General features: G+C 53.5%; 1 protein-coding gene across 1 annotated transcript; it reads right to left on the bottom strand.

Annotated features, from left to right (window-relative positions):
• Positions 1-111: 111 nt before the first annotated feature.
• sppl3 (signal peptide peptidase 3) lies at positions 112-26,067 on the bottom strand. Its single transcript, XM_069182015.1, has 11 exons — positions 25,586-26,067; positions 13,399-13,476; positions 13,000-13,091; positions 12,793-12,912; positions 12,600-12,678; positions 5,082-5,194; positions 4,270-4,376; positions 2,953-3,116; positions 2,673-2,863; positions 1,822-1,931; positions 112-1,707 (listed from the first exon to the last, which is right to left on the bottom strand). Exons 1-11 carry the CDS (start codon positions 25,606-25,608, stop codon positions 1,636-1,638), a joined length of 1,149 nt encoding a protein of 382 aa, XP_069038116.1. The 5' UTR covers positions 25,609-26,067; the 3' UTR covers positions 112-1,635.

Genomic DNA, 26,067 nt, shown 5'->3' with positions numbered 1-26,067 from the left:
ATTCAGTTAGCATTGAATTCCAGTGAAGGAACTACCATGGGTCTACCATGACCTCTGACCCTCAGGGAACCCCTTGAGGAGAAGCGACAGAAACGTCAGAGGCAACAGTAGTACAGTTAGAGTTCACTTTTATTTACAAAGGAGTCCCGACTCCAGGAGGTTAAGGAGATGAAACATTTCTTTTTAAGTTCAGTTGTCAGGACCCTCTTATCACTACACAATGGTTTATTTAATACAGAACGTGTTGATCTGGCTGGCACCGTGTGCACAGCGCGGTTCCCCTCCGCCAGAGCAAGCAGAGAGGAGCGAAGAACAGAGAAGTATAAAATGGAAACTACTCTACCACACAAAAAAGAAACCATACAATTAATGGGATAAAAAGAAAGCACTCTTCCATAAAAATAAGGAAAATCCACATTTTTAAATCATTATTATTATTGTCGTAATTATAGTCCAGAATGATACCAGAGGCGATGGGGAGGGGGGGCTGCTGCTCAAGTCTCTGATGCGTCAGGGCGCCAGTGGCTGCAGGGGTCAGAAGTCACTGGTGCAAAACTGCAGTCCGCTCAGCCAACCTCCGGAAATCACTGGGAGAAACGGGCAAGAGTCCGAAATGTGTCCATCCCGACTCCTGTATCCACACCCTCCCCTCCACTCATCCTGCTGCTCAGCCAGTCCTGGGACCTTGGATTTGGGGGTGAGGGGGCGTTGCGGTGGGACCCCACAGAACGAACACACGGCAGCTGCCGAGACGCAGTCTGAAAAACTGAACAACTGGCCGCAGAAACTACAGTAAAACCAGCACTGGCCAAGCACTCAAACCCAACCCCCTCCATGGCCTGTCTACACCCTCCAGCACACGGACACACACACCCCCCAGCACACACACACATGCACACGCGCTCAGACGCCCCCGCAGCAAGCACACACGCCCACTACTTTGCATGGTCTGGTCCACAATCTGTCCGGTTTGCTTTGCAACACATTCAATTTGCTCCACAGTTTCAAGAGTAAAAGAAACCCAGCACCCTAAAAACAGAACTGCAGCTCTGACTGCAGACAGTAGTCACTGCTTCCACAGCCCTGTAGAGTCATCGCAGGCCACACCACCGCCAAGAGCAACGTCTCGCCCGCTGTGATGATGACGAGCACACCTGCAGGAGGGAGCAGAGTCCCACCGACGGTGGGAAAGCCGATGTTCAGAAGTAAAAGTCTGCAGTGCACTGTGGCCACAGGGGTGTGCTGGTCCCATTCTGTGTCTGTGCTGTAATGTTGCTCTGTTGTCTCTGCGGTGCCGCACTGTTGCTCTGATGTCTCTGCGGTGCCGCAGGTCTCCAGTCTCTCCAGCCTCCTCAGCCGCAGTCCTGTGCGCCGCCATGTTGTCCCGCTGATCTAGCCGGTTTGCGTGGAAATGAAAGGGGCCGGAGACACGGACAGAGGGGCGCGGGGTGCTGGGCTCAAGTCTGAAATGCTCCGAAACGTAAAACAAAACGCAAAGGAATGGAATCGTACAGAGAGCGAGAGAGCGAGCGAGAAGGAGAGAAGGATTTGCCTGCTGCCTCTTCCTTTCCTCGTTCCCTTGCTCGCGCCCCGCCGAGACCGGAGAGGAGCCTGGCGCCCCCGTGGCCGTGGGGATCATACCTCCAGGAAGCGCGAGCTGCTGGCCTTGGAGTGGAAGGGCTCGGACCACATGCGCCGCAGGTCTCCCTGTGGGCAGAGCGACGCTTAGCTGGAGCGCATTTCACACAGACCCCCGTCGGCGTCTGAACCCCCACAGCAGTGCCTGACCTCCCCACACACACCCCCTCGGCGGTGTCTCACCTTCAGGTAGGCCATGGTGAGCAGGGGCAGGAGGGTGAAGGGGACGAGGTACAGCAGGGCAGGCTGGGCCGCGCGGTGGATACGGGACGCCACTGTCGCCGTCAGGAGCCCTGGGCCAGGACAGAGCACACTGAGCACAGGAGAGGAGCCCCACAGACGACCCACACCCTCCCACGGCACGGTCACACACCCACAGACGACCCACACCCTCCCACGGCACAGTCACACACCCACAGACGACCCACACCCTCCCACGGCACAGTCACACACCCACAGACGACCCACACCCTCCCACGGCACAGTCACACACCCACAGACGACCCACACCCTCCCACGGCACAGTCACACACCCACAGACGACCCACACCCTCCCACGGCACAGTCACACACCCACAGACGACCCACACCCTCCCACGGCACAGTCACACACCCACAGACAACCCACACCCTCCCACGGCACGGTCACACACCCACAGACGACCCACACCCTCCCACGGCACGGTCACACACCCACAGACGACCCACACCCTCCCACGGCACAGTCACACACCCACAGACGACCCACACCCTCCCACGGCACGGTCACACACCCACAGACGACCCACACCCTCCCACGGCACGGTCACACACCCACAGACGACCCACACCCTCCCACGGCACGGTCACACACCCACAGACGACCCACACCCACCCACGGCACGGTCACACACCACAGACGACCCACACCCTCCCACGGCACGGTCACACACCCACAGACTACCCACGGCACAGTCACACTCCCACACAAGAGACACAGATACCCCCGTAGGGCGTCTCCCTCACCCCCACTCTCTACCCACACCCCCTCTCACCCACGAAGTAGCCAATGAGGGTGCAGTGGAAGTAGGAGACCCTCTGCATGCGCCCGGACATGTTGGCGGGGCCAGGCACCTCCCCGCTGGCCTGCTTCTTGTAGTTGTCATACCGCAGGACGAAGCACAGCAGCAGGCCGGGCATCACGATGTCGCCGATGCCCAGCATGGAGAAGTGGCTCCCGGTAGAGCTGAGAGAGGAGGAGGACAGGAGATGTGAGTCCGAGCGCCCAGCCCCTCCCTGGCACAGGCCGGGCGACCCCTGAGCACCCCAGCCCACCTGGGGAAGACGAGTTTCCCTGGCAGCGACAGGCGGGGCACGTCACGCCCCATGCTGGGGCCCAGGTGCAGCTTGCGGGACAGGACGTCCAGGGGGTTGTCTGCAGGCTGAGTGGCCACCTTCACCATCACATTACTGTTGAAGATGTAGGCTGAGAAAAACACCTGGAGCAGCAGAGAGAGAGAAAACACAATCAGAGCAGAGACAGACCGGCCGGTGACCCAGAGGACAGAGAGACCTTTCATTGCCCTATACGGCAGTGAAGTGTGGGGTCCCTTCACAGACCAGGAGTACACTCAATGGGACAAACACTGTAGAAACATCCTCCATGTGCAGAGAGAAACACATAATACGTGCAGGGCCGGATTAGGCCAGTACCCACTATTGATAAACATACAGAAAAGAGTATTAAAGTATTGGCTACACCTAAAAAACAGAAATCAACATTCCTACCACCTCAAAGCCCTGCTGAGCCAAGAGCTGAGCCCAAAACAGAGCCCCCTGAGCCAGCTGGTCCTGAGGCTCACTGACCTGAGCCACACCGACACTAACCAGCATCAGGACAACACTGCTAGAGCACCACAACTCAGACTCAACCACATCACAGCACAGATCAAACAGCAATATCTCACACACTGGGACACACACACACAAACACAACATCAACTGGAATGCTACAGAACTCTAAACGGATAATACACACTAGCCGAATATTTGATCAAGATAAGAAAAAGCAAAAAGAAACGGGCCCTGACAAAGTACAGGCTCAGTGACCACAGCCTGGCCATAGAAACTGGGCGACACAGGCAGACCTGGCTGCCCAGAGAGGACAGGCTGTGCTCCCACTGCCAGCGGGGAGAAATAGAGACAGAGGTGCACTTCCTACTGCACTGTGACAGATACTCTGGGATTAGAGAAACATTCTTCCCTTAATTCAGAAATCTAATCCCAAAGTTCCCACACCTGCCAGAATCACAACGGGTCCCAATCCTACTGGGAGAAGTAGCAGGGAACTCAACTGAACTGGCAGCCCAGTTCATGTGAATATGTGATCTCCTGTCACAGCCTGAGGAACAGTGAGCCCTCCCAATAATGCTCCATATGTTTGTAAGTAAATGCATTATGATGTGTCAGTACCGTAAATGTCTTTAGATTTTGTTAATTGTATTTTGGCAACACTGATTTATTAACTGGTCATGCCAATAAGGCATCTTGAATTGAATTGTGACAGAGACCAGTCAGGCACAGAGACAGACCCCCTCAGACACACATCCAGGGTCCCAGTGTGTGGTGTTCAGCTCTGTCAGGGGTTCTTACCCAGAAGACATCATAGATGAGCAGGCCGGACAGCAGCAGGCAGGACACCTTCAGGCTGGGCAGCCGCACAAAGGCGATCATGGCCACACACAGCCCCATGGCCAGAGCTGCAGACAGGCACACAAAGGTCAGACACCAGGCCCAGCCCCCCACAGGCTCCTCCATCACCCTTCTCGGTCCCACAGACAGCACAGCTCCTGCCCCCAGGAACCACGACCCCCAAACAATGGACACAGGAGAACACAAACTCCACCCAGATAGCTGGAGAGTACCCCCCACTCACTGTCCATCTGCAGCCAGTGGACACAGTACCCCCCACTCACTGTCCATCAGCAGCCAGTGGACACAGTACCCCCCTCTCCCCGTCCATCAGCAGCCAGTGGACACAGTACCCCCCTCTCCCCGTCCATCAGCAGCCAGTGGACACAGTACCCCCCTCTCCCCGTCCATCAGCAGCCAGTGGACACAGTACCCCCCTCTCCCCGTCCATCAGCAGCCAGTGGACACAGTACCCCCCTCTCCCCGTCCATCAGCAGCCAGTGGACACAGTACCCCCCTCTCCCCGTCCATCAGCAGCCAGTGGACACAGTACCCCCCTCTCCCCGTCCATCAGCAGCCAGTGGACACAGTACCCCCCTCTCCCCGTCCATCAGCAGCCAGTGGACACAGTACCCCCCTCTCCCCGTCCATCAGCAGCCAGTGGACACAGTACCCCCCTCTCCCCGTCCATCAGCAGCCAGTGGACACAGTACCCCCCTCTCCCCGTCCATCAGCAGCCAGTGGACACAGTACCCCCCTCTCCCCCCACTCACCGTCCATCAGCAGCCAGTGGCCGGTCAGCACCCAGATCAGCACCAACATGACGGACAGGGAAAAAGACAGCAGCTCAGCCAGCGTGAAGCGTCCACAGCAGCCGAACGAGATCCTGCAGGAACAGAGGGGAGAGTGAGACTAAGACCAAGGAGAGATGTTGGGGTGGGGGGTGGAGAGAGAGATTCCTACCACCACAAAGCCCTGCTGAGCCAAGAGCTGAGCCCAAAACAGAGCCTCCTGAGCCAGCTGGTCCTGAGGCTCACTGACCTGAGCCACACCAACACTAACCAGCCTCAGGACAGCACTGCTAGAGCACCACAACTCAGACTCAACCACAGACCAAACAACAATATCTCACACACTGGGGGTCACACACAAACACAACATAAACTGGAATGCTACAGAACCCTAACCAGACAATACACACTAGCTGAATATTTGACCAAAATAAAAAATAACAAACAGAAACAGACCCTGACGAAGTACAGGCTCAGTGACCACAACCTGGCCATAGAAACTGGGCGACACAGGCAGACCTGGCTGCCCAGAGAGGACAGGCTGTGCTCCCACTGCCAGCGGGGAGATATAGAGACAGAGGTGCACTTCCTACTGCACTGTGACAGATACTCTGGGATTAGAGAAACATTCTTCCCGAAATTCAGAAATCTAGTCCCAGACTTCCCACACCTGCCAGAATCACAACGGGTCCCAATCCTACTGGGAGAGGGAGGAGGGAACTCAGATGAACTGGCAGCCCAGTATGTGATCTCCTGTCACAGCCTGAGGAACAGTGAGTCTGTCTCCCAATAATGCTCCATCTGCCTACAGTATATGTCAATATTTAATTATATGTCTTTGTTGTAAATGTCTGTAGATTTTATTTTACTTTTATTTTCTGTTTTGTTTCATGTGAATTTTTATTTGCTTTGGCAACACTGATTGTACCCATCGGCCATGCTAATAAAGCACCTTGAATTGAACTGAATTGAAATTGAGTCGGGGGGGGAGAGGTGAGAGTGAGACAGAGAGTGAGGAAGCACAGAAGATGAGCTCCTAATTTCTTTGAGATTTTATTGTTTTCTGGAACTGAACAAAGAGTCTAGGAATAAGGCAACATCTAACAAAAACTAAAGAAAACCAAAGAAGTAAAGAAATAATTTGTCATTGAAAAAAAAATCAACAAAGCAAGCATCTGAAAAACTGAAGACCAACTATAAGACAGCTACACCTGAGGATAAAAGACCTGAGGAAAAACTGCAAAGAGAAAACTCTTCAAGAAATGAAGAGGAACAAACAGAAAAAGGAATAATTAAAACAAGGAAATAAGGATAAGAAGACAAGAAAGAAATAAAAAGTACACCAAAGGAAACAAGAAGGAAAGGGAAAATACAAGCAGCATCAAGAGAAGCCAAGAACTCAGCCACCAGCACGAAAAACACCTGGTAAGCTCTGTTCTTTCTTCTCCTTGTTTGAAGAGGCCTCTGAAATTGAACTGCTTTACTAAATAAAAGTATAAAAAGTCTTTAGAAAAAGTTACCTTAAAGTTTAAACTAAACAAAATACCACTTGGGCCCATTAAACTCAAAAGGCCAAAGTTGAAGAACCTGTTCCCAAGCAACAGGGGGGCTGATTGTATTCAAAACGCCCGAGCCAGGCCGTCTGTTTGCTCTTCTCACCTGGGCCCATTGTATTTAAAAGAAGCAAGATGAGTACAGACCAGAACACAGCCCCACTGGACCAGCCCTGCCCCCTCAGCACAGTACTCCAGTACCCTGAGGACGCGAAAACCATTAAGACCAGGAAACAGCACAAAGACTCCTGGATGAAGGAAAAGACCCAGAGACCCGTATCGCTGACTACTGCCAGGCAGGAGAAAAACACATTAAAACCAACACGCTCTTTTTCACTGAGCATCCAAATGCCTGGCACACAGCTGTGTGTAAGAATTATACAAACACCACCAGAAGGGGCATCAGCAAAGGTAGGCAAATCTCTACAGGGGAGACAGCGAGGTAGAAGACACTGCCCTGACTGTCAACACTTACCACAATGGTACAGTGATGATACAGGGCAGTGAGGCCGCTCTGGAGCTTTTCGAGGAAAAGTTCACGGACCTGAAAACACAGGCCGACCTGGAGAAACCTCCCCAGAAATAGGAGAGAGACTTAGTAGCCAGATGTCCACAGCACTGGAGAGTTCAGCTCCACCTGACTCTGAGCCCCCGAACACAGCCTCAGCTACAGAACAGCACAGCAAGAGTGTAGCCCTAGGCAACACTGAATCACACCGCCCAGACACACACGGCCCACACCAACCCCCCTGTGACAACAGCACAACACGCTTCCTGAGAGAGAAACTCTCTGCTCTGGAGCTGGACTTCACTGAGTTCAAGGAGCTGATGCTGGGGAGACTCACAGAGGGCCAGACAGCACAACAGCTAAGAGACGAGGTTAACAAACACAGGAACGAATGCAAAACCTCCAACAAACAGCTCAGGGCACAGATGGAAGAGCTGCTGCAGGACAACAGTAAGCTGCAGTCGGAAGTAGCAGAGCTGAGAGAGGAGCTGCAGCTCACAGAGAGGACAAGCAAAACTCTCAAAGAACAGCTGAGGAAACTCACTACTTCCCACTGCAACCCCGACTGCAACAGAACAGCCCTGAGACCCAAAACACACAACACACAACACCCACCACCAACCCGTAAAGACACACCCACCTCCACACAACCTGACACCCCTACAACCCCCACCGCCAACTCCCACCTACCCACTACCCCCACCGTAGTAAACACCACACCCACTGTACCCCCCGGCACCCCCCCATCCCCTCACAACACCACTGCCCAAAAGCACATCCACCTTGCCGAACACTCAGGGTGACCCACACACACACTCAGCCCCAGAGATGGCCCCACCCAACACCTCCACCTCACACACTGCACCCCCCCCACTCCAATAGGAGGTACATCGATGAGCACAGGCTCTTCCCGGGATTAAAAACAGCAAAGCCCTGGTGTCTGATGACAGAGAAGGCCCTGAAGCTACTGTCCAGGTCGGTCCTGGGAGCCCCTCAGCACATCATCATCCACACTGGCACCAGCAACCTGAGGACCCAGAGGGAGCAGGTGGCCCAGTCCATCAGGACATCAGGCAGAGAGGGCCACACAGGAGTTTCCTCACACCCGAATCGTCATCTCCACCCTGCTGCCGAGACAGGACGAGCAGCACCACACCATCCAGAGAATCAATGCCAAGATCTCACGGTGCTGCGCCCTGCTCCCAAACGTCTACCTGGCCCATCACTCCACCCTTGGACCACAGCATCTACACGACCATAAACACCTCAAAAAACAGACCATTGGACTCTTCACAAAAACTCTGAAAGACACCACACTGGGCAGACACCCAAACAGCATCCCAGAGAGAAACAGGAGGACTACCAGAGGAACGCCCCAGCACCCACACCCCCAACCCAGACCAGCTCAACCCACAAAGAACAGAACCAACTGGTCTCTACAGCCCTCCAACCCAGACCAACGACCGAATGGGACCAGAAAAAGCACCCCACCCCACGCCTCTGACCCAGACCAGCAGCTGAACCGGACCAGAACCACGAACCCCCCCCCACCCAGCACAACAACAGAGCCGGACCGAGCCCCTCCTGCAAAGCTACACTGCAGCTCTGGCCAGACCAGCGGTCCCGAGCGGTTCGGAGCTGGGAGAAACCCGGCAGCTCCTGAATCTCATCTGCACCCGGCTTATGAACTGAACTACAGTACCACCACCCACAGCGACAGACACAAACCCAGCACAATACTCTGTTTTTGCTGATGATGTAAATGTCCAACACAAATTTGATACAGTTCCAGATAACAATAACAAATTGCAAAGATAATTCAAATGCTAACAATGAGATCTCTAACAATTAGTATGTGGAACATTCAGGGTCTGGGCTAGTCAGCATTTGGGCTGAAGAGCACTGATCCTGAGTTTATCAAGAACGTAAAGGAGACAGACATCATGATCCTACAGGAGACATGGTGTCGGGGAGACTTGGCTACCCACTGTCCCCCAGGCTACAAGGAGATCATGGTGCCCTATGTCAAAAAACCCCAAATCACCCGGGGCAGAGACTCTGGGGGGATCATTGTGTGGTACAGAGCGGAGCTCAGTCACTCCATACAATTAGTAAAGAGACACAAGTTTGGCTTGAAATCAAAAGAAATACCATATGTACAGAAAATGAGGTTTTCCTGTGTGCTGTCTACATCCTGCCCTCAGAATCTCCCTACTACAGTGGGGGAATTCTCCCCAGTCTCCACATGGAGATCGGTCACTTCCAGGGCCAGGGAAACGTGCTGCTCTGTGGTGACCTCAATGCACGAACAGGCACACTGGCAGACTTCACCAGCACACAGGGAAACACTCACATATTCGGACAATCCCCTCTGTACCACATACCGGTCACCTCACACAGGTGCAGCCATGACACCACGGTCAACAGCACCGGGCGCGAGCTGCTGCAGCTCTGTCAAGGGCTGGGCCTGTACATCGTCAACGGCAGGACTAGAGGGGACTCTCTAGGCAGGTCCACCTACAGCTCAGCTCTGGGCAGCAGTGTGGTGGACTACGCCATCACTGACCTGGACTCCTCCTGTATCAGTGCCTTCACTGTCAGGCCACAAACTCCTCTCTCCGACCACAGCCAGATCACACTCTACATGAAGAGAGCACACCAGCACAGAGACACACTGACACAGCCCAGCCTGCTGTACGACCTCAACCAGGTGTACAGAAGGGACACAGACAGCCTAGACAGATACCAAACTGCACTGGGCCACGACGAAATTCAGACACTGTTGGACACATTCCTAAACACTCCGTATCAAACCAACCAGACAAATAATGACTTCTAAAAACTTAAGTGAAAACTGTCAAGTACAGTGATAGCAGTTTTCTAAACTGAAATGTGTAAATAGCAGTATTTCGTGTAAAAGTAAAATAAAAAGAATAAAAAAATGTATAATAGCTCAGTATCAAACTCCGTATCAAACCGTCAAATTAGGCATACACTTGGCCACACCTATCACCTATCATATGCTAGTATGTGAATCACCTATTTCACATACTAGCATCAAAATCTAAGCTAAAAACAACTAAATAAAAAAACTACCAAAAATCAAAAGCAAAAGAAAAGTGGTTTGATATGGAGTGCAAAAACATGAGAAATTCACTATGAAAAGTCTCAAATCAAAAACACAGACAAGCACACAACACAGATCTGCGGCTCAGCTATTGTAAAACGGTAAAACTTTACAAACACGCTGAAAAAGAAAAGAAACACATACATAAACAAACAACTTGCAGAAATTGAGGAGTCACTAAATCGGAACTGTTTCTGGGAGAAGTGGTACAATTTAAAAAAATCAAAACCAGAAGAATTGTCCATCCAAAATGGAACAATCCGGCAAACATACTTTGAAAATCTCTATCAAAGCTCCCAAATACAAATCAATCAGACCAAAACCATTTGTGAAAAACTCGAAATTTTGGAATTGGGTATCAAAGACAACCAAAACCCCTTAGCCTCCCCAATCAGTGAGCAGGAGCTACTGGACAAACTTTGGGCTGCTGTGTCTCAGCAACAAGCCCTCCTCAAACTCATCAATCTCATCATGACAGCCGGATGTTTCCCCGAGACCTGGAACCAAGGACTGATCACGCCCATCTATAAGAGTGGAGACAGATTTGATCCTAACAACTACCGGGGCATCTGTGTGAACAGTAACCTGGGGAAGGTATTCTGCAGTATCCTAAATACACAAATACTGGCCTTCCTTACAGAACACAATGTCCTGAGCAAGAGTCAGATTGGCTTCTTAAAAGATCACAGCACATCTGATCATATTTACACCCTACACACACTGATAGACAAACACGTTCACCAAAAACACAAATGAAAGATTTTTGCCTGCTTTGTCGATTTCAAAAAAGCATTTGACTTGATTTGGCATGAAAGATTGTTTTATAAACTACTCCAAAGTTGCATAGGGGGGCAAAGTGTACGACATAATTAAATCAATGTGTTCACAGAGCAAATGTGCAGTGAAAATTGGAAACAAAAGGACCAAATTCTTCACCCAAGGCCGTGGGGTGAGACAGGGCTGCAGCCTGAGCCCAACACTGTTCAATATCTATATCAATGAATTAGCAGGAATGTTGAAACTGTCTGCAGCTCCTGGTCTCACACTGCACAACACAGAAATCAAGTTCCTGCTCTATGCAGATGACCTGGTCCTGCTGTCGCCCACAGAACAGGGGCTGCAGCAGAACCTGGCACTGCTGGAGCAGTACTGTCAGACCTGGGCGCTGACAGTCAATCTGGACAAGACCAGAGTTATGGTTTTCTAGGAGAAAGCCAGACCTCAGGGAAACAGGTACAAATTCACACTGAACAACAACACATTGGAGCACACATCCAGCTACACATATCTCGGTCTCACCATCAGCTCTTCTGGGAGTTTTGACCTGGCAGTGAAGGCACTGAGGGAGAAGGCACTCAGGGCTTTCTACACAATAAGAAGGAGGCTCTTCAACATCAACCCACCAACAAGAATCTGGCTCCAAATATTTGAAAGTGTAATCCAACCCATTGCCCTATACGGCAGTGAAGTGTGGGGTCCCCTCACAGACCAGGAGCACACTCAATGGGACAAACACCCCACAGAAACTCTGCACATGGAGATCTGTAGAAACATCCTCCGTGTGCAGAGAAAAACACCTAACAACGGGTGCAGGGCCAAATTAGGCCAGTACCCACTACTGATAAACACACAGAAAAGAGTATTGAAGTATTGGCTACACCTAAAAAACAGCAACCTAAATTTCTATCACCACAAAGCCCTGCTGAGCCCAAAACAGAGCCCCCTGAGCCAGCTGGTCCTGAGGCTCACTGACCTGAGCCACACCGACACTAACCAGCCTCAGGACAGCACTGCTAGAGCACCACAACTCAGACTCAACCACATCACAGCACAGATCAAACAGCAATATCTCACACACACACACAAACACAACATAAACTGGAATGCTGCATAACCCTAAACAGATAATACACGCTAGCCGAATATTTAACCAAGATAAGAAAAAGCAAACAGAAACAGACCCTGAAGAAGTACAGGCTCAGTGACCAGGCTGCCCAGAGAGGACAGGCTGTGCTCCCACTGCCAGCAGGGAGAAATAGAGACAGAGGTGCACTTCCTACCACACTATGACAGATACTCTGGGATTAGAGAAACATTCTTCCCTAAATTCAGAAATCTAATCCCAGAGTTCCCACACCTGCCAGAATCACAACAGGTCCCAATCCTACTAGAAGAGGGAGGAGGGAACTCAGTTGAACTGGCAGCCCAGTATGTGATCTCCTGTAATGCTCCATATGTTTATATGTAAATATTTTATGATTGGAGACAGGAGAGAGAGAGAGAGACAGGAGATGGGGGGAGAGAGCTCTCACTTGTTCTGCGGGGAGCAGGGCCGGGTCAGGTACTGACACATCGGCAGCAGCAGGAAGGCGAAGGCGATCGTCGCCAGCACTGCGGAGACAGACAGACAGACAGACACAGTGTAAGAGCACAGGCCTTCGGGATCTGTCACGGGGAGGGGTGGATCTTGCCAGGGAGTCAGCGCGTCACGGCAGTCATTCTTACCTGCGGTGCAGATGGTGAAGACGACCTGGACCGAGTCGAAGAAGAAAAACATGACAAGCAGGGAGACGGACGCCCCGATGGGCAGGAACAGCGCCTGCGTCGAGTCGATCGTCTGAATACCTGCCGGACAGGAGACAGACCGGAGTTAGGGTGCTGGACGCACAGGCGCAGCGGCACTGCGACAGCTCCAGCGCCGCGGAGACTCACTGTTGTTGGGGTTGTTGTTGTTGAAGGAGCCGGCGGCCGGTGTGTTGCCATCCTTGTCCTTGTCCTGGTTCTCGAAGTCCATGTTGAGGGACCTGCAGATGGACACAGTGGTCAGTGGGCACGGGCAGAAACAGACAAACAGCCTCTTGCTATGAACAGGCCTGAGAGCTGGCGTGTGGGGAGCGTTCTGGCACACTCTGGCTCCTGTGGGGCTGCTCGCTGGTGGAGGTAGTGGGATCCCCATTACCTGTAAAGGGCCTGGGAGTGGAGTGTCCAGAAAAGAGCTAACAAGGCAATACAGTGGTCTCACAGTCCAGCGCTACTGCACAGTGCAAACTGGACACTCCCAGATTCAGAGCCTCCCCACTGGGGTAGTCTAACAGCTCCACAGCACCTCACCTGAAACTGCCGTAGACGATGAGGAGGATGGAGATGAGGAAGGTGGAGACCTGGCTGGAGTCAACGAGGGAATAGGCCCTGTGGAGAAAGAGAGAGACACGCAGGTCAGACTGGACACCAGCTCTTCCCAGGACAGACACACACAGGACAGACTGGACACCAGCCCATCCCAGGACAGACACACACAGGACAGACTGGACACCAGCCCATCCCAGGTCAGACTGGACACCAGCCCATCCCAGGTCAGACTGGACACCAGCCCATCCCAGGTCAGACTGGACACCAGCCCATCCCAGGACAGACTGGACACCAGCCCATCCCAGGACAGACTGGACACCAGCCCATCCCAGGACAGACACACACAGGACAGACTGGACACCAGCCCTTCCCAGGACACACACACAGGACAGACTGGACACCAGCCCTTCCCAGGACACACACAAATTCGTCAGACAGGACACCAGCCCAGGGGACACACACAGGTCAGACTGGATATTGCATAAACTGTGGTTAGCAAGGACCCAGACAAATCAATTTCCTAAGCTTTATTCCTTCTTTAAAGCCAGACAGGTACTGTTTCAGCCTGCTGTGTATCGATAAGTTGCAAAACGGTTCTGTTCATCTATGCGGAGTCACGCTTTGGCCAGTGTCTCTGTGAATTGTGTAGCTTCAGTTCTCAAAATGTCCAGCAGGGGTCAGCACTCGCACAGGACAGGGGTGTTAGACTCCAGGCAAGCTCAGTTACATAGTTCTCTCAGCAGGCTGGGAGGGAAGACACAGGTAACTGCACCGTTAAAGAAAAATAAGGAGTATGCAATAGTAGAAGCCCTTAAGAAACAATTCAGCTCATCTTGGCTACCTGACTACCTGTGTTGGAACAAACCACAGATGAAACCAGGAAGTGAGCGTCATAGCCCTGGTACAGGCCACACGTGCCTCTCTCTACTCCCACAGACGTAACCAGTCCTGTACGAAAGTCAGCACCCGCATCCAACCTCACACCTGCACTCCTGTCATCGTAATCAGATCTGCAGATCTCAGGAATGAAACTCAAACTGTGCTGCACATACAAAGCCTGCTGTGTTCTTATCTTCAGATTCAGAGGCTGTGGTGATGCAACACAGTCCACACCCACTACAGGCAGGTCCACAGTATCTGGACACAGTGTAATGCCACAGTATCTGGCATTACAAAGCAAACGCAGAGACACACATACACCAGCCTGCGCAGTGTGCACACACACCAGTCCCTCGCACACAGTGCCAGAGTGAGAGCTCACCTCAGCCTGCCAATCCATCTCACACACACACTGCTGCGCACCGGGAGTCCGACTGACAGCACTGTCACACCTGGAGCGGATCAGACTGCTGCGCACCGGGAGTCCGACTGACAGCACTGTCACACCTGGAGCGGATCAGACTGCTGCGCACCGGGAGTCCGACTGACAGCACTGTCACACCTGGAGCGGATCAGACTGTTGCGCACCGGGAGTCCGACTGACAGCACTGTCACACCTGGAGCGGATCAGACTGCTGCGCACCGGGAGTCCGACTGACAGCACTGTCACACCTGGAGCGGATCAGACTGCTGCGCACCGGGAGTCCGACTGACAGCACTGTCACACCTGGAGCGGATCAGACTGCTGCGCACCGGGAGTCCGACTGACAGCACTGTCACACCTGGAGCGGATCAGACTGCTGCGCACCGGGAGTCCGACTGACAGCACTGTCACACCTGGAGTGGATCAGACTGCTGCACACTGGGAGTCCGACTGACAGCACTGTCACACCTGGAGCGGATCTGACTGCTGCGCACTGGGAGTCCGACTGACAGCACTGCCACACCTGGAGCGGATCAGACTGCTGCGCACTGGGAGTTAAGTGGTTTGAGATCTGCAACAGTAAAGTGTGGATATGGACTGGCTGTGTGCCCGACTGCAGGTACAGCCCAACTGGAGCGCCCGTGCCTGGCAGGACCAGTCTTCACGGCTTGTTGCCACATGTCAGAGACACCCTCCTGCCGAGGAGGGAGGGGGAGAGGACAAACACCGAGAGGTGGAGAGAGGGGGGCCAGATCCCGCAGGTCTCGGGAAGAGAGGGCGAGAGAGCAGGGCACACAGTGAAGGGGTCTTAGCACTGCCCTTGCCAGGCCCTGCGTGGCTGCTTTTCTACAATCAAGACACTGCTGTTCCTCTCCTCTCACACTCCCCCTGAATTCACACACTGACACACTCCTGACTGGACTGGAGACACTGCTGTCCCTCTCCTCTCACACTCCCCCTGAATTCACACACTGACACACTCCCGAGTGGACTGGAGACACTGCTAGAGACACTGCTGTCCCTCTCCTCTCACACTCCCCTGAATTCACACACTGACACACTCCTGACTGGACTGGAGACACTGCTGTCCCTCTCCTCTCACACTCCCCTGAATTCACACACTGACACACTCCTGACTGGACTGGAGACACTGCTGTCCCTCTCCTCTCACACTCCCCCTGACTTTACACACTGACACACTCCTGACTGGACTGGAGACACTGCTGTCCCTCTCCTCTCACACTCCCCTGAATTCACACACTGACACACTCCCGAGTGGACTGGAGACACTGCTGTCCCTCTCCTCTCACACTCCCCCTGAATTCACACACTGACACACACCTGACTGGACTGGAGACACTGCTAGAGACACTGCTGTCCCTCTCCTCTCACACTCCCCCTGAATTCACACACTGACACACTCCTGACTGGACTGGAGACACTGCTAGAGACACTGCTGTCCCTCTCCTCTCACACTCCCCTGAATTCACACACTGACACACTCCCGAGTGGACTGGAGACACTGCTAGAGACACTGCTGTCCCTCTCCTCTCACACTCCCCCTGAATTCACACACTGACACACTCCTGACTGGACTGGAGACACTGCTGTCCCTCTCCTCTCACACTCCCCCTGAATTCACACACTGACACACTCCCGAGTGGACTGGAGACACTGCTGTCCCTCTCCTCTCACACTCCCCCTGAATTCACACACTGACACACACCTGACTGGACTGGAGACACTGCTAGAGACACTGCTGTCCCTCTCCTCTCACACTCCCCCTGAATTCACACACTGACACACTCCTGACTGGACTGGAGACACTGCTGTCCCACTCCTCTCACACTCCCCCTGAATTCAAACACTGACACACTCCTGACTGGACTGGAGACACTGCTAGAGACACTGCTGTCCCTCTCCTCTCACACTCCCCATGAATTCACACACTGAGACACTCGTGACTGGACTGGAGACACTGCTGTCCCTCTCCTCTCACACTCCCCCTGAATTCACACACTGACACACACCTGACTGGACTGGAGACACTGCTAGAGACACTGCTGTCCCTCTCCTCTCACACTCCCCCTGAATTCACACACTGACACACTCCTGACTGGACTGGAGACACTGCTGTCCCTCTCCTCTCACACTCCCCTGAATCACACACTGACACACTCCTGACTGGACTGGAGACACTGCTGTCCCACTCCTCTCACACTCCCCCTGAATTCAAACACTGACACACTCCTGACTGGACTGGAGACACTGCTAGAGACACTGCTGTCCCTCTCCTCTCACACTCCCCTGAATTCACACACTGACACACTACTGACTGGACTGGAGACACTGCTAGAGACACTGCTGTCCCTCTCCTCTCACACTCCCCCTGAATTCACACACTGAGACACTCCTGACTGGACTGGAGACACTGCTAGAGACACTGCTGTCCCTCTCCTCTCACACTCCCCCTGAATTCACACACTGAGACACTCCTGACTGGACTGGAGACACTGCTAGAGACACTGCTGTCCCTCTCCTCTCACACTCCCCCTGAATTCACACACTGACACACTCCTGACTGGACTGGAGACACTGCTAGAGACACTGCTGTCCCTCTCCTCTCACACTCCCCCTGAATTCACACACTGAGACACTCGTGACTGGACTGGAGACACTGCTAGAGACACTGCTGTCCCTCTCCTCACACACTCCCCCTGAATTCACACACTGACACACTCCTGACTGGACTGGAGACACTGCTGTCCCTCTCCTCTCACACTCCCCCTGAATTCACACACTGAGACACTCCTGACTGGACTGGAGACACTGCTAGAGACACTGCTGTCCCTCTCCTCTCACACTCCCCCTGAATTCACACACTGACACACTCCTGACTGGACTGGAGACACTGCTGTCCCTCTCCTTTCACACTCCCCCTGAATTCACACACTGAGACACTCCTGACTGGACTGGAGACACTGGTGTCCCTCTCCTCTCACACTCCCCTGAATTCACACACTGACACACCCCTGACTGGACTGGAGACACTGCTAGAGACACTGCTGTCCCTCTCCTCTCACACTCCCCCTGAATTCACACACTGACACACTCCTGACTGGACTGGAGACACTGCTGTCCCTCTCCTCTCACACTCCCCATGAATTCACACACTGACACACTCCTGACTGGACTGGAGACACTGCTAGAGACACTGCTGTCCCTCTCCTCTCACACTCCCCTGAATTCACACACTGACACACACCTGACTGGACTGGAGACACTGCTGTCCCACTCCTCTCACACTCCCCCTGAATTCACACACTGACACACTCCTGACTGGACTGGAGACACTGCTAGAGACACTGCTGTCCCTCTCCTCTCACACTCCCCATGAATTCACACACTGAGACACTCCTGACTGGACTGGAGACACTGCTAGAGACACTGCTGTCCCTCTCCTCTCACACTCCCCCTGAATTCACACACTGACACACTCCCGAGTGGACTGGAGACACTGCTGTCCCTCTCCTCTCACACTCCCCCTGAATTCACACACTGACACACTCCTGACTGGACTGGAGACACTGCTGTCCCTCTCCTCTCACACTCCCCTGAATTCACACACTGACACACACCTGACTGGACTGGAGACACTGCTGTCCCTCTCCTCTCACACTCCCCCTGAATTCACACACTGACACACTCCTGACTGGACTGGAGACACTGCTGTCCCTCTCCTCTCACACTCCCCCTGAATTCACACACTGACACACTCCTGACTGGACTGGAGACACTGCTGTCCCACTCCTCTCACACTCCCCCTGAATTCACACACTGACACACTCCCGAGTGGACTGGAGACACTGCTAGAGACACTGCTGTCCCTCTCCTCTCACACTCCCCCTGAATTCACACACTGAGACACTCGTGACTGGACTGGAGACACTGCTGTCCCTCTCCTCTCACACTCCCCCTGAATTCACACACTGACACACTCCTGACTGGACTGGAGACACTGCTAGAGACACTGCTGTCCCTCTCCTCTCACACTCCCCCTGAATTCACACACTGACACACTCCCGAGTGGACTGGAGACACTGCTAGAGACACTGCTGTCCCTCTCCTCTCACACTCCCCCTGAATTCACACACTGACACACTCCTGACTGGACTGGAGACACTGCTGTCCCTCTCCTCACACACTCCCCCTGAATTCACACACTGACACACTCCTGACTGGACTGGAGACACTGCTGTCCCTCTCCTCTCACACTCCCCCTGAATTCACACACTGACACACTACTGACTGGACTGGAGACACTGCTAGAGACACTGCTGTCCCTCTCCTCTCACACTCCCCCTGAATTCACACACTGACACACTCCTGACTGGACTGGAGACACTGCTAGAGACACTGCTGTCCCTCTCCTCTCACACTCCCCCTGAATTCACACACTGAGACACTCGTGACTGGACTGGAGACACTGCTAGAGACACTGCTGTCCCTCTCCTCACACACTCCCCCTGAATTCACACACTGACACACTCCTGACTGGACTGGAGACACTGGTGTCCCTCTCCTCTCACACTCCCCTGAATTCACACACTGACACACTCCTGACTGGACTGGAGACACTGCTAGAGACACTGCTGTCCCACTCCTCTCACACTCCCCCTGAATTCACACACTGAGACACTCCTGACTGGACTGGAGACACTGCTAGAGACACTGCTGTCCCTCTCCTCTCACACTCCCCTGAATTCACACACTGACACACTCCTGACTGGACTGGAGACACTGCTGTCCCACTCCTCTCACACTCCCCCTGAATTCACACACTGACACACTCCCGAGTGGACTGGAGACACTGCTAGAGACACTGCTGTCCCTCTCCTCTCACACTCCCCCTGAATTCACACACTGAGACACTCCTGACTGGACTGGAGACACTGCTGTCCCTCTCCTCACACACTCCCCCTGAATTCACACACTGACACACTCCTGACTGGACTGGAGACACTGCTGTCCCTCTCCTCACACACTCCCCCTGAATTCACACACTGACACACTCCTGACTGGACTGGAGACACTGCTGTCCCTCTCCTCTCACACTCCCCCTGAATTCACACACTGACACACCCCTGACTGGACTGGAGACACTGCTGTCCCTCTCCTCTCACACTCCCCATGAATTCACACACTGACACACTCCTGACTGGACTGGAGACACTGCTAGAGACACTGCTGTCCCCCTCCTCTCACACTCCCCTGAATCCACGCACAGACAGTTATTTGCTCCCCCACGCCCTCTGCTCCTCGCCTCTCGCCCTCAGACACGTGAGCTGGACGTGAGGAATGTGCCTCTGGGGTGTGAAAGAACCTCACTGAGGACCAGTGCACCCCGACAGAGGTAGAGACCAGGGGTGTCAAACTGTAGAGACAGCGTTTAAAACCCACCAGCTGCCCTGCTGCCCTGCCTGCTGAGGAGAGCTGAGAGAGCCATGTTTGGTCTGTTAACAGATAATACACAGCAACTTCAAACACAGCCACACCTGCATGACAGGCGCTGAACACAAACTGCTTGCCAAGCGCATTACTACCACGCCTGCGGTGCAAAGTAACTAATTACATTCAATCAGGTTATATTACTGGCAGGTAGCACTTCACACACTACAGCACTTCAGAAGCTGTGGGTTCACTTTCTCTTCACACGACACAGGCAGCACACGCCCCTGCTGGAGATCCTGATCCAACTGGAGGAGAACCACAAACCTGGAATCTCCCAGGACACTGCGAGAGGGACGATCTCGACCCAGGCTCGAACCCGCGACCACAGGGCCAGCCCACCCTGCGCCCGACTCCGGCTTGAACCCACAACCTGGGTTGTGGCCCAGTCAGGACACACACCCAGGCTGCAGTTACATGCCTGTCAGCTCTGTGCGCCCAGCTATCACTCAGGTTGATTCATATAAGTACTTAGGTGTCCACTTGTCACCTGTACTGGACTACTCATGTGGAGAGTGTTTGCTCCAAAGTTCAGTTGCACTTATATTTCCTGTGAAGACCAAGTGTTTGGGGTTCGACAGGAATTAATGCTACTCTTTTACCTTACTGTATTCGAGAGCATTATCAGATATGGTATTACAGTGTGGTCTGGTAATCAGTTCATTTAAAATCGCAAATCACCCGCCTCATCCAGACAGCTTTGAAGGTCATGGGAGTGAAACAGCACCCCTCCCTGCAGACAATCTTTGAAAAATCCCTAATCAAACAGGCAGGAAAAATTATATCAGATCCTTCCCACATCCTCAATTCGGAATATCAACTTCTTCCTTCTGGCAAAGTTTTAGGGTTCCCAAATGTAAGGCAAACAGGTACAAACATTCCTTTGTTCCACTATCCATTAAAGCTGTCAACGCAAATGTTAAGGATAAACAATTTTACCTCTTACAACCCACTTGAGTGCGATATGTTTTGTGATGCGTTATAAATGTTACACGTTGTTGTTATGTGTTCTACATGTGTAATAGAGTGATGAACAATGTTTTTCTTATTTTTTGTAACAGAATAATGTACAATGTTTGTCCTCTATTTGTTTTGGTTTGCATTCTATTTAAATGTACAGGAGTACTGCGTGTCCATAAGAATTTCCACCAGGGTACAATAAAAATCTTATCTTATCGGATGGGACCGGGGTTGGAGATGATTCTACAGGATGGAGGACAGAGAGCCGGGTCTCTGGGGGCGTCCCCAGGTCTGGGGCCTCACGCTGGGCACTGAAAGAAAAGCCCAGACAGCACAAACGACACGCAGGCACCGATGGAGGGTTCAAGTTTCATTCTGGGACCCACAGGGAGCCGCAGCAGGGAGGCACATGAACCACAGTTTCAGATCAGTCGCTGAGCTCTGGGTGTGTCTGAGCCTCACAGTGATCGGGCCCAGAGGGGTGTCTGAGCCTCACAGCGATCGGGCCCAGAGAGCACAGAGAGGCACCCCAGTCCCTGATCCCCACTTGGCAGGAGCACGGCCAGCCTGGACGAGGCTGAATGGGAGAAAGAGGAAGCTGAAGGCTCAGGGAGCGACGGGAGCGAAGCTCGGGGAGGTCAGGAGCTTCCTTTATCCAGCTTTCTGGGCCAGAATATCCCCGGAGACTTTCTGGGGCAGACACCAGGGCGGCACCCCAGGGCGGCACCCTGGGGCAGGCAGGAGAGAGGAGAGCTCAGCTCCATCTCTGGTCTCCAGGGGGCGCCCTTGAGCTCCTGCACACACGGGGCAGGCAGGAGAGAGGAGAGCTCAGCTCCATCTCCGGTCTCCAAGGGGCGCCCTTGAGCTCCTGCACACACGGGGCAGGCAGGAGAGAGCAGAGCTCAACATTCTTCTGTTGCATGTTGGGATGCTTTCCTCACAGAACTGTGATGCTTAATCAGGTGCGTTAAATCACACAGAATTTCCTAACCCAGACCACACTCCTGGTGTACAGCAGGCTGATCCTCTCCAGGCCTCCTGTACAGGACCTGAAGACTTCAAGCCTGCTGCTTTGAGATGTCCTCAAAACCACTGTACCAGGAAGGAATTTTCAAAACTGTTTCTTCAGTGCAATTTGTACAAAGATGTCTGCTACCCACAGACTGCAGCTCACACCACAGCCTGGAGTGGACCGGACTGCTGGGCATCAGGAGTCCGATTCGTTTCCCTGAAGGATTAAATCCACAAAGACAGCACTCTGACTGTAAAGCACCCCCCCGGTCAGTCTAGTGCAGGCACAGTCCCGGGTTCGAGGCGTCTCCCCAGCTGCAGCGTGTCCCAACTGTAATTTCCTGTCTCCCGGCTTCCTGAAGACACCTTGGCTGCGCTCCTAAGGGTGGCGACACGGAGGAGAACAACAAACACGCAGGGCCTGTAATTGTGCCCACACGCCCCGTCTCCGGCCCGGAGCACCAGGACCTGCAATTACACAGGCTGCTCAGCCCGCGGAGACGGCCTGGGTCTCGTCTGGGCTTTCTGAAGAGTGAAGGCTGATGACTGCCGGAGTTGTGTTTCTGAGCACCTATTTTCAGATGATGTGGAAAACCGAGGTCCTGATTCTCCGTGGTCATTTAAAATCCCAGGTATTTCTCAAAAAGAGTAGGGGTGTTACCCCGGAGTCCTGGCCACATTATCCCCTGGCCTTTACCAGTCATGGCCTCCTAATAATCCCCATCTCTGAACTGGCTCCATCACTCTGCTCTCCTCCCCACTGAGAGCTGGTGTGTGGGGAGAGGACTGATGCATCATCCAGGTGGGGCTGCACACTGGTGCTGGTGGAGGGGATCCCCATTACCTGTAAAGTGCTTGAGTGGAGTGTCCAGAAAAGCGCTATATAAGTTTAAGGAAGAATAATAATAAAAGTATTATTATTACGACCCAACAAGATGCGCCTGTGAAACTCATACTGCACGGAGTACAGTACAGCTAAACAGGACTACAGTAGACTCCTGCTGCAGAGCTGTCCAGTCCACTTCAGGTCTTACTGTGACCCCTGGGAACTCTGGGGCTCCAGTACCAGAGAAAGAAGCAGGTGCTGAGGTTTGTAGGCTTGCAGCCTATTACTGAGTAACTCTGCCCAGGCAGGCATGTGGAGGGAAGACAGTATTAACTCTGGGTTTCTGCTGCAGCACCACAATGTGTATAAGAGATTTGTACTGTAAACCCTGGGCTGGATCAGACAGCTGTGGTTCTGACCCGGTACAGCAGGAAGACTCTCCAACAGAAACACACTACTGGAAAAGAGCAACACAGGTTTTCTCTCCAGTCTCTCTGATCTTTTCAAACAGTCAAGACAGACCAAACAAAACAAAAGCAGTTTATACATCTGTTAGAAATACAAGGAGAAAGAAAACAAGTCTAATGTCTGTTACTGGACAACTGGGGACACTGACCCCAGTCACTCCAGACCAGTGACACTCATGTCTGTTACTCACACACTGGACACCTGGGCCCACTGACCCCAGTCACTCCAGACCAGTGAGACTCATGTCTGTTACTCACACACTGGACACCTGGGACCACTGACTCCAGTCACCCCAGACCAGTGAGACTCATGTCTGTAACTCACACACTGGACACCTGGGCCCACTGACCCCAGTCACTCCAGACCAGTGAGACTCATGTCTGTTACTCACACACTGGACACCTGGGCCCACTGACCCTCACACACTCACACAGCTGTGGAATCTATAATGAGAACTAAACCAGAGGATCCTGAGTGGCAACGGGATTCTAGGAAACAGTCAGTATGGATTTAGAAAATTATTTGGTCATGGTACTGTTTTCCCTTGGATTAAGATGGCATTAACAGATATAAAGGATTCCTGAATCTGGAATGGTGGAGTTAGTGTGGTACCACAGGAGTCTGTACCTGGACCACTGCCCTTCCCAATTTAGACCAATGATCTCAGTTCTGGGACAGTTGGTAAACTAATCAAGTGTGCAAATGAAATCAAACTGGGGCACTTAGCAAACACTGCAGAGTCTGCACAGACATTCAGAAAGATTGGGACCAGATTCAGGACTGAACAATCTCCTGGCAGATGACATTTACAGCAGACAAGTGCGGAGTTTACTCACAGGAGTGAAAACACACTACAGACACACGATGGGAAACACTGAGCTGAAGAAGCTCCTCGTGTTTACATTAATACTCCGGACCAGAGCAGAGCACAGATATGACCCCAGATCTGAAACACAGGATAAAGGAACTAAAACTCGATCGTCCTGCACAGAAAAAAGTACAGGGAGATCCGATCCAAATCCTCAAAAGCAAGCCAGCGGACTCCTTCCGAACAAGCAAACTAGGGGCCACAAGTAGGAACTACAGAGTAGCGTGTTTAAAACTGAGAACACAAGGCTCTTCTTTACGCAGAGAGGTGCAGGAGTGTGGACCAAGCTGCCCAGCCTCGTTTTTGTATAAGTTAGCCTGAATAAGAGTATAAGAAAGGACTGGAGGAGCTGCCCAGATCAACTGGGAACTAGAGGCCACCTAGTCCAGATACCCCGACTGTTTCTCCTCTCGCCTGTAAGGTCCAACAGTCACACTTCACCCAGACTCCTGCCTGCTCTTCAACAGCTGTCCTCACCAAGGCAGACCCGGTCCGGTCCGAGCTGCGCTGACCCATACAAGGACACAGCATCAGGACGGTCTCACACAGGGGACCGCTGAACGTGTGGAATTAGCTGAACTAGAACCAGCACCGAACACAACCAAAAACGAACCGAGAGGCTGTCGCTAGGTCTACAGGGCCCAACCTCCAGCCGGGTCCCTGTACGTCCTGCACCACGAACCGAGCCTCCGGTTCTGCTATCCGCCGTCACCCGGCGTAAGAGCTCCAAGACCCGGCGCCGTTTGCTACTCTGCGCCGAGGACCGGACGGCCTGCGGCCCCGGGGCTGCGGCACCGGCCACCGTCCCCCTCGCACTGCGCGCAGGCTGGCGGAGCCGCTGCTCGGTACCCGCACCCCACGCACCCCACACCCGCAGGCCCGAGGCGCGACGCGCTCTCGGGTCCAGCACCGCGGCGGGGATCCCCGCTCCGCCCGGCCCCCCGGCGGCTGTGGCCGGCTACCCCGCAGCCGGAAGAGCGCGGGCGCCGAACCCCGGGGCGACCGTGGGGTTACCCCCCGTCTCCCCGGCCAGTGACCTCACACAGGTAGGGGGCAGCTCACCCCCCACACACACACACACGCACAGGTGGGCTTGCCGCCGGGACCCCCGGCACCAACCCGCGTCCCGGGACAGCCGCCCAGCCCGCCGCTCGCCCCGGGACCCCGAGTCCGCAGCCCACCCCCACACGACACCCCCGGAGCGGCCGGCGATCTGCGCACTCACCAGGAGTAGCCCTGCTCCGCCATGTCGCCACAAGCTGGGCTCCGACCGCAGCGCGAATCCGGGGTCCCTTCTCTCACGGGGAAGGGCAGGATGAGAGCCGTCTTCCGACCCCCAAAACACGAGCTTGATCCCGGGGTCGCTCCTCACTGCCCGCTGCTCCTCGACAACAACATGGCGGTGGATCTCTCGCCTTCAACCGCGGAGCGACGATTATAATAACACCCGTCCCCCCTCCTCCTCCGGAAAATAACCCTTTTCTCTGTGAATTTCGGGAGTGTCCTGCAGTCTGTTCGCCTCCAGGCAGGCCCCGAGGTGCCGGGCTTCTAGCACCAATGTAGACCCATGTTGAACGGTCACTGCTCGGGGTTACTTTGGGGATCTGTCGCACCCAGAGCCTCAGCTGTAATGGGAGCCGCGCAGAGAGCTTTGTTTTCAATGGCCGAGAGGTAGCGGGGTGGACGCGCACGGGGAGCGCGCCTGTC

This window comes from Lepisosteus oculatus, chromosome 22 (genome assembly GCF_040954835.1).
Source record: "Lepisosteus oculatus isolate fLepOcu1 chromosome 22, fLepOcu1.hap2, whole genome shotgun sequence".
Classification (NCBI taxonomy): Eukaryota; Metazoa; Chordata; class Actinopteri; order Semionotiformes; family Lepisosteidae; genus Lepisosteus; species Lepisosteus oculatus.
The sequence above is the reverse complement of the archived record's forward strand: the minus strand, read 5'-3'. Positions and strand labels throughout refer to the sequence as shown.